This window comes from Rissa tridactyla, chromosome 4 (genome assembly GCF_028500815.1).
Source record: "Rissa tridactyla isolate bRisTri1 chromosome 4, bRisTri1.patW.cur.20221130, whole genome shotgun sequence".
NCBI lineage: Eukaryota > Metazoa > Chordata > Aves > Charadriiformes > Laridae > Rissa > Rissa tridactyla.
In genome coordinates this window covers 84,526,097-84,535,653 of record NC_071469.1, presented here as the reverse complement: position 1 = coordinate 84,535,653, position 9,557 = coordinate 84,526,097, and the positions used below count along the sequence as shown (strand labels likewise).

The 9,557-nt window shown below is 46.9% G+C and overlaps 1 protein-coding gene across 4 annotated transcripts; it reads left to right on the top strand.

The window, feature by feature from the left end:
- The first annotated feature begins 694 nt into the window (after positions 1-694).
- On the top strand, positions 695-7,067 carry LOC128908687 (uncharacterized). 4 transcript variants are annotated; one of them, XR_008466070.1, is made up of 3 exons: positions 695-1,200; positions 3,196-5,130; positions 6,331-7,067. XR_008466070.1 is itself a non-coding variant. In XM_054199389.1 (2 exons), exons 1-2 carry the CDS (start codon positions 745-747, stop codon positions 4,699-4,701), a joined length of 1,962 nt encoding a protein of 653 aa, XP_054055364.1. In that variant the 5' UTR covers positions 695-744; the 3' UTR covers positions 4,702-7,067. The 4 variants fall into 4 exon arrangements, 2 of the variants coding, with proteins under 2 accessions (XP_054055364.1, XP_054055365.1); XR_008466071.1 differs by having other exon boundaries at positions 3,196-6,511; positions 6,950-7,067; XM_054199389.1 differs by having other exon boundaries at positions 3,196-7,067.
- Positions 7,068-9,557: the final 2,490 nt, after the last annotated feature.

Here is a 9,557-nt window from a genome sequence, read left to right as displayed (position 1 = left end):
TCAAAAGTTCAGATTCAAAAAAAATCAAGCTTAGCACAATCACCTGGATCAAAGTCAGGCTGCTTGTTTTCCAGCTGCTGGACCCGACCTTCATTTTAAACCCACCCCAGGAAGCTTTTCAGCCACCACAGCAGAAGACACAAGTCTTTTGTCTGACTGTTACCCAAACCCAGCCCAGGAATTCAAAGGCAACATACAATAAAATGAATAACAGAGCAGGCACAAGGAACGCCCTGTGTTAGAGGGGCTCGTTTCACCCCACAGCACAATTACCTCACGCCAGCCCTTTAGCACGGGGCCTCACTTTCCCAGGCCCCTGCCCACTGCGCGCACATCCCGCACATCCCCCTCATTCCCTTCCTCCGTCCCCCCCCCCCCCACCCAGAACACACCCGGGACCGCGGCGGAGACCGGCGGCCGGGGAGGCCCTGGAGGAGGCCGGTAACGCGGGCTCCCTAGAGCGGGCGGCAGAACGGGACGCATACCCCAGCGCTGTGGCGACGACGGGCGACAGCTGCCGCCCTCACGCGACGCCGCCACGCGCCCGCGCTGAGACGAGGCGCGCGCGCAGCACGCGAGTACCGCCTCCTCCACCCTCCCGCCTTTCGCTTTCAGTTCGCCGGAGCGCCCCGCCCCCCCCGCTGACTGACACGGCCAGGAGCCACTAGGCGCCCGGCGCGCCGGCAGAGCGGCCAATGGCGGGCTGAGCCGCGCGGCGGGCGAGCCGGCGGGTCTGGCGGCGCCATGAAGGAGCCGGCGGGTGAGGAGGAGGTGCTGCGGGACTACCTGGCCTACTACGCGGCCCGGGGGGCGGAGGGCGAGCTGGCGGCGTGCGATGAGGCCTCTCTGAAGGCGAGGGCGCGACGGTTGCTGGGCCCGCAGCGGCGCGGCGGCCTGGACGTGCGCGGCGTGGCGGAGCGGTGCCGGCGGGCCCGCGGGCAGCGGGGCGGCAGCGTCCTGCGGGACCTGCTGAAGGCGCTGGAGGTGCTGGAGCTGCTCTGCGTCAACCTGCTGCTCTCCCCATGGCGGAAAGAGATCAGGTCGCTGAAGGTAGGGAAGGGCCGCGGGGAAGGGGGCGGGCAGCCAGCCCCGGGGGGGCCTGGTCCGGCCCGGGGCTTGGCGATCGCGGGACTTCGAGGCCTCTTCCCCCGGCCCGTGGAGCACAGGAGGCAAGGCAGCGGCGCTCACCCCCCCCGGGAGGTAAGAGCAACGTTTAGGAGCCCGTTTGGAGGGGCTTAGGGGTGCCGCGGGCCATGTGAGGTGCTCTCGTTGGCCATGCAGGCCTTGGCCAGGCCTTCAGGGCCATCCCAGCAGCACTGAGCAGCACAGGGATTCAGAAACAGAGACCTTCGTTTGTCCTGAGGTGGTAGAGAAGTAAAAAGATATAAAGAAAGGCTTAGACTGCCATTAGTCTTGAGTTTTATCCTTAATTTACCTAGAAGGAAGGGATGCTTTTTAGCCGCAGATCTCACTTTTGCCAACAGTTGTATGCCAAAGGCCCGTTGGGCCAGTGTCTCTGGTCCAGTGATTTCACCACCTCTCCCAGCTCTGGGGACTGCAGCTAGTGGAGTGGGTAGGAAAAACCACTCAAAAGAGGAAATGCTGTCACTTTTTGCAGCAAGGTAGTCAAGGTTACCCCTCTTCCCTAGCATGCTGAACACATCTCGTTGCCTGGAAGAGACAGTAATCTTCAACACGTGCAAAATCTACTTGTATTTAAACAAAATCCCTGAATACCCAAACTGCAAACTTATTTCCCTTCCTACAGCAACAGGTGCTGATGAGGAAAGGCCATTTCTGTCCTTCTTCCTGCCCTTAGCTCTCATCTGTGGAACTGTCTGCGGTTAGTGGGCTCAGCTTTTCATAACACAAGAACCCTAGGCTTCATTAAAATCAAATTTTGAAGACCACTGTGGGTAATCCAAAGTGCAAGACAGCCAGCTGAAGGCCTGAAATAATTCTGATGCAAGGCACAAGTTGGAGAACAACCAGTATCTTGTGCACATATAGGTTTGATAAAAAGTTACTGGTTGTATGCGGCATACTTCTTGACATATTTCATGCCTGTCACCCGCTCTGATGTCCCCTGCCCCCCCCCCCAGTGCCTGCTCCTGACTTCCCCTCTAGAAGGAACAGAAGCTGGGGAGTGAAAGGCGCTATTGACAGCTTTATCTGAGAATGGACTGGGGCTCAGTCCTGCATTATATTATGGGCTTTTAGGTTAATGGCCTTTTTGGGGATCAGTTTTGTTCTCCCCCAAGCTTGTGAGACCAATGCTTAGGTCTCAGCCTTAGGAAGTACGTAAGTCAGTCTCAAGCTGGGCAGCCTGAATTCTGGAAGTCTTGATTTTGCATTCCTACCTCCATTCTGTTCGGACTTGCCTGGAGCTGGTCATGGTTAGGTCAGCATAGTCTCACCTATCATAGCATTTCAAACAAAAAATAGTTCAACATTTACTCAGTTTTGGAGCTACCCCAGGCATGAGGGCTAGGTTGTAAACTGGAAGTGGGTTTTGGTTTTAAGTCGTTACACAGCAGCAGCATTTTATTCAAGTCATGTTTTGCAGACAGCTTGTGCAAAGAGAGCGTGTTTCAACAATATTTCTGCTAGAATAGTCTCCTTTCAAAAAGGTGCTTTTGAAGAAATGGCAACTTAATTCAGGGGTAGTAGAGTTACAGCAGGAGTCTGAACCATGGAAAAAGACAGCGTTACAGTCTTGTCACCAATTAAGAAATACAATTAAGAGTGAGTGCTTCATGTCTGTTTCTTTAGGAAAAGATTAGACCTCAGTGATTTATTCCATGAATCTTCATTTGTTTAAAAAACTTCCATTTTTCGATAAAGCACATGAGAATTATTTCTGAGTTTCTCTAGTTTGACTAAAGTGATTTTCTTATTCTTTTCCTTCTTGAATATTGATGCTCTTAGCCAGTATCTCAGCAGGTTTAAACTGGCATAGCTTCACTGAAGTTAATGTGCTATAGCAAAGCAATAATGCTTGAGAGGCTGACAAAATAATGCTGATAGAAAAGCCTCACTAACTTCTAGTCAAAATTCAGGCTTTTAGGAACATAGCTTTTTTAAAGATTTAAGGAATTTTTGAAGTACTTTGAATTTTTAGGAAGTCTTTCATGCTTCCCTCCACCCGACCCCCCCCAGTGTTCATCTGTTTTTCAATGTTGCATTCTGTTTCAGACATTCACCGGTAATTTTGTCTACTATATTCAATCTGTGCTCCCAGATGACATTGTAAAAACAGTACTGGAAAAAATAGGTTACATTGCAACAACAGCAACAGAGTTTTCACTTGTCAAAAAGAGAAACAATGAGGAAACAAAGCAGACTGCATTTGAAATATTCCTGGCAAGAATTGAGTGTGAAACCATCCTCGAAATGACAAATGAAGAAGAACGTGGCAATTTGGAGGAGACCCTACAGAAGAGAACACAAATGCACTGGCATCACGGAGATAAGGACAAAGAGGATCAGACACCCCAGAGAGAAGACGCTGAAAATCCAGAAAATAAAGAAAGCAGTGAGACGTCTTTGTGCCTTGCTATTCAAGAGAAGTCTTCAACTAATAGCAATATAGCCTTTGAAGCTGCTGGGAACCTGAAGCTCAAAGATGAGTTGCCTCAGTTAGCAGTCACTCAATCCGCTAACAGGCTTCAGGAACACCAAAGGCAAGTCATTAACACTGTACATTTCCCGGGCAAATGCTCAGACAGCGAGGACTTCTTGATCAAATATAGTGACATTGTCATAAGACAAACACCTATTTTCAGTGAGAATCTTTCTCCAAAAGCTTTTGAAAAAAAGCCAAGAGCCAGTCTCAGTGAAGAATGTGTCTTGGCAGTCACTGCAGAGGCAACTGCAAATGAGATCAGGCCTGTGCCACTCTCACCAGGAGCAAGCGGTCCGCCAGCCTTTGCAGTATTTGCTGACAGCTCTTGTGACAGCAAAAATGCTTTGGCATACAAAGCTCAAGAAGTCCACGAAGGATCAATTGAAGCAGAAATTAACGATGCCATAAACTGCGTAGACCCGGACCCTGCAGATGAACCCACTGAGCTGAAGTCTCTGCCATACAAGGACATCACATCTGTCCAAAACTGCAGTGTCCCTAGGGACGAGGAAGTTTGTGAGCTGTCTTTAACCTTCACAAAACTACAAATCAAGGACACTCGGGAAGACCTCACGTACCCAGTAGAGGAAACTGGCCAAGCTGAGTCAGTATCATATGCAAGTCCAAGTGACAGGCATGTAAGAGAGTTTAATCACTCCAAAATAAAACACACATATCTGACTAATGCTCAGATGCAGAACAGAGCAGCTGCACATATTGAGCCATCTTCAGATCCATGCTGTACTGCTGGGAACGTGGAGGATTCCACTACTGGTTCGGATAGCAAGAGACTATTAATGGATACTCCTAATGCACATACGGCCTCCGAGTGCTTCAGACACATCCGAGAGCCCCCTAACCTCACCTACATCCCACCGCAAAGTATTGATGTTCGGTCTTCACGCGTAAGGAGGACCAGCGTCCAGAGCAGAAGGAACCTCTTGCAGCCTGAACGTGACTCTTCCGAATCCGGTGAAGTAAAGCCGGAGAACTGTAATTCAAAAGTAAATGAAATCCAGGAGCCTTATGTCATTATTGACAAAGCTGACCAAGGAATGTTATGCCATCACACTTGATTCTAGCAGTACTTTATTTATAATCTGCCTGTGTTTTTTCCTCTCACTTATGGCCTTAATCATCTTTTCAAGGGAATTTTTAGCTTTGTCAAAACAGGTTTTTTAAAAAAACAAAACACCACATTTTTGGACAGTAAAGAAGGGGAGTAGTTGAGGAAATTCTTAATGGCCCCTTTCATCTGGAACATTTGGCACTGAAACCGGAATGGTCACCTTTCTGAAGAAAGCACAGGCAACTTCCATAAATTTAAATACTTTTAATTCATTAGCCAGATTCTTTCTGGCTGTATTTAATGCCAGACAGGTTTCTTCAGTTAAGCATACTTCTACTTTTTTTCCTTTTTCTTTTTTTTTTTTTTCTTTTTTGCTTTACAGACCTATTCCTGGAGTATTCTTCAAGTATAGCATACTGTACAATGAGAGAAACAGGTAAATGTCTCTAAACTGGAAAAGCCAACTTTATAACTTTACAAATGCTATATTGGAGCATACTTCTGTTACCCATGAGGCTGTGCTCTGAACTAATCTTGCCCTTGCTTTCAGCTGAAAATAAGTTTAGAAAGTTTGATAACCTTCCTTTAGGTTTAAAGGAGACAGCCCTGTGAACACTTTTAGTTTTATTTTTGCATTAGGAGTTTAGCTCTTATAGAGGCAATAACCTGTATTACAGGTTTTATATCTGTCTCTGCTTCTTACTAAATTTTTTTTGTGGCTACCACCACAAATTTCAAGAGAAGCCCTGAGCGTTGTAATCGTTCAGTGCCACCAGAAGAGGGAGATCCAGCCACTGCTGTGCCATATCCCTTGTCCCTGTTCCTGCTGCTTGACTGCACTGGCCCTGCAGCTCACTGGACTTTTCCGTACCAATGAAGGGACCAAAGTGCCATTCTCTGCCATTTTAGTGGCAGATGAGAGAAGGGTCCCAGTGAGCATCAGAGCCAGGCTAAGGGCTATGCTGTAGGTGGGAGTGATGTGAGAAAAGCTTTGTGCTGAGAAGGAAAGGGAGCAGGCTTGTTAGCTGGAGTCCCAGCATTGAGAACCTCTGTCATACGCAACATTTAATTAGATCTAGGAAAGCACACAGTCACTGGTACTGTATTTCAGCACAGTCTTCAATGCTTCTTTATACACTTGTTGCCTAGAAAGACAGTTTAATATCGTTTCAAGTAACTTTTCCAGCAGCACTTCCATGCTAAGAATGTTTCGTTTCACGTATAGTTAAAATATTAGCTGAAATTAATTTAGTATAAATTGTTTACAATTGACTTTTATCCCCAGAAAATTCAGAGAGGAGCAAATGGATTACACTAGAAAAACCTCCAGAGCTAAAATGTAAAGATCTGCTTTGTGAACAGCTAATTGACATCCTGTCATCGCCTGATCCCAGCAGTGTAGGAGGAGTAAAACTTTGCCCAAGCTAACACCAAGTGACAGGGCTGCCTTCAGCTTTGGGGAATGGGAGGGAGAAACAGATAATGTAAACATGCACACACAAATTAATACTTTCTTAATAGCAGTCCCTGGGGTTATGTGCTGGGCTTTATGGCTGAAATTTGGTAATATGCCAGTGTTTGGGCTATTGCTGAGCAGTGCTTGCACAGTGTCATAGCCTTCTCTTTTCTTAACTAGCCCCTCACTCCCAATGAGTAACTGGGAGAGGACACAGCTAGGACAGCGGACCTGAACTGGCCAAGGGATATACCCTACCATGGAACATCACACCTGGCAATAAAACTGGGGAAGCAGAAGGTGGTGGGGTTTTTTTTGCCTACCAAGGTAGCCGTTGCTCAGAGACTGGCTGCTTGTGGTGGTGAGTTACTGCCATTGCATTGTTTGGGGTTTTTCCCCCCCCTCTTTCCTTCACTTACTAAACCTCTGTCTCAACCCAAAAGCTCTCTTGATTTTGCTCTTGCTATTCTCCCCATCCTGCTAGGGAAGAGAGGAGCAAGCCGTTGCACTGGTGCCTTGCTGCTGGCTGAGTCACCCCACCACAACCTCCATGCTCGTCTTTCGAGTACGTCTCTGTTCTGCCTGATCATTTGGGGTTTTATAAGCTGTATTTTCCCCCTGTGGGGGTTATTAAAATTATGTGGTTTAATTCTCATATTGTCTCAATTATTCATGAACTCTAATTTTAAACTGTGAAAACCCCTTCTCATCACAAATGAAAATGTCTCCTAAGTATTTAGATGACCACCAGTAGTACAGGATTCATGTACCTAACATCCCATTTTTATCTTTACTGTAGCCATATGAGAAAAAGTATTTAACAGCAAACCAAAGACTACCACTTGAAAAGACACCACCTTGGGTACCTGACTCCATTAATGCCATACTGCAGGCCTTCATTAAACTTGTTCAGTTAACATCTACTGTGTCTTACGTCTTTACTAAAATTCCCCTGATGGGCCTGTGCACAATTGCTTCTGTCTTTGTGGTACCTGGCACACAGGAGACAGATGTTCACTTTGCCCCATTGTGAGCAGTTTTGGACCAGCATCATCCCTGTCCAGGAGCTTATGAACAACCTCACATGGGGAAAACAAAATATACAGCGTTTCTTTCAGAAGAGAGGAAGCACAGCCCAGACCTACCAACAGTGCACAACAGTCCCCAGCTCCACCAAGTCACAGGAACGCTGTTGGAGATAGTAATGATGAACAACGCCCACCAAACAAACAGTAAAAGTGCACAAAAATTATTAATGTAAAATGTTCTGAGAATCTACTTTTTGTTAATGTTTGAGTACCTGAATTGAGGAAGAATCTCCTCCTTATGGCAGACTGGCTAGGACTGGCAAGTGTTCTGACTTTGCAGGGAGAGCTAGTGTGCGCTTCTTGTGCAAGTCTTCTGCAAGTCTTCTGGATATTTTCATCTGAGTTTCTTATTGCTGCAAGAACACCTTTAACTTCTCTTCCTGCACAAATGGTAAGCTTTTGAGGCCTTGTACTAGAACCTACTTTCATATTTGCAAATTTCTGGGGTCTCAAGAAACAACTGCTTTACAGTTAAAGATGCTTGTGAAGAGGCAAGATTTGAAAACCAGCTGAAATAAAAGATAAGTCATATTTAATAGGCCTTTGGCAGCAGTCCTTTGTGCAGCTGCTTCCGTGTGAGTAAGGTAGAACTGGGTTTTAAAATCCTAGTTGTAAATACAGTCAGACCTGAGAAAAGGGACCGTCAGATTTCTGCCCCCATCTGCCAATGCTCTCCTGTCCCATTGGCAGTAACCACCACACCTCTCCTTGGCTAATTAACTGAAATAAGAGCAACCACTGGCTAGCCAGCAAGAGGGCTGCCGGGCCCCTTTCTAAAGGAAGGTGAGTGGTGTTTGTAAATGCGTGCTTACCCTCTGGTGAGCTGTCAGCTTTAATTGTGCCACAGCTGGTCCCAATTGCCGGTGAAGGGAATGGGGATTTACGGACTGATTGTCTGCCGTTCTATCACAGAGACACGAGGCTGGTTCTGTGCCCAAATTTATATGCTACACACAACCCCTGGGAACGGCTCAGCTTTCCCAAGCCTTGGATTGGGGAAATTCTCTTTTGATCAGTGCAGATAGAGCCCCGGCAGCAGAGTGATACTCCCCCGCACCACCTCTCCCTGCTGGGGCTCTGGCAAGAGTCGGTTCCCCCCCCTTAATATCTGTGTCACACACACCCCCGTGCCCTGTCTGCAGTCAAGGGGTTCAAGAAGCACAGCTTCGGTTTAGAACAAGCTGTTGTTTTTAAAGCCAAGAATGAAAACCAAATGTCAGTGTTAAAACACCAAAAAAACCCAATCACCACACAACTGGAAAGCATGCAAACACTAAATTAATAAAAAATATTACGATTTGCTTCAGAATTCTAAATGAGGGTCTTAAAAACAACAATTCCCTGAGACAGACACAAAGCACACCTGAGAGCGACTGGCAAGGGCTTGTGAAGCGCTGATGAAGACAAACATCATTCAGAGCTGTCTCAACGCAAAAAGACAATTTCTGAAACACTGCTTTATCATTTTTTACCTTACTTGTACCCAACACTGGGAAAGCGACCACCACTAACCCACCACCACAGCTAAAGGTCCCACCCATTGCAAACTAATCAGCCCAGCTCTCTGAGATAGCCGACTGAATCCCACACGGCTCCTTTTCACAGCATCCAATTGGAAAAAGCTGAAATTTGGGACTGGGATGGAATCCAGTGACACCTGCAGAGCAGCGCACTCACAGTGGAAGTCCTAACAGCTCCGTACTTTGTGGTGTATCCCAGGGAGGAGTCTGTCTCTGGTACCAGGCAGAGGGCTCAGATGCAGCAGAGGATCCAACTCAAAGCAGCCTGGCATTAAATCAAGTCATATGTGTGCGAGACACGGATAACAGACACAGCCCTGCTGCTCCGTCACCCCTTATCCAACCTCCGTATGTGTTCAGACAGACATCGCTCCCGCAGCTGTATGCTTACACAGCACTCAGCAAAATGCTGCCCTGTCCTGATAGAGCACAAATAATTATCACATGCCAGCCTCTTAAAAAAATTATAAATGATCCATTAAAAAATTGATCTGGACTACACAGAAGACTACATTTCTCTTATGTAGGAATTAATCTACCAACTGCTAGTTTTCGTTCTGAAACTAAACTTTTTGTTTTCAAAAAAAGCTCGCGCCTTTCTGTCAGCCCCATCAAACACTGGTGGGAAAAAAAACCCACCACCATCAATTCTCTCCTGACTTTATCCTGCTTTAGAAATGCACAATGTTTACTTAAACCCCCACAGACTACAGGAAGGACTGGATCCTCCAAGTCATCAAACAGCACAGTAACTTGCCAGGAGAGCCATTATCCAGGAGTGGAACAAGAGAGCTCCGGG

Excerpts from the sequence above, each read along its gene's own strand:
- LOC128908687 (XM_054199389.1), top strand. The coding sequence starts at position 745 with ATGAAGGAGCCGGCGGGTGAGGAGGAGGTGCTGCGGGACTACCTGGCC. Across the intron at positions 1,201-3,195 it reads GCGCTCACCCCCCCCGGGAG|ACATTCACCGGTAATTTTGT; the intron begins GTAAGAGCAACG and ends ATTCTGTTTCAG.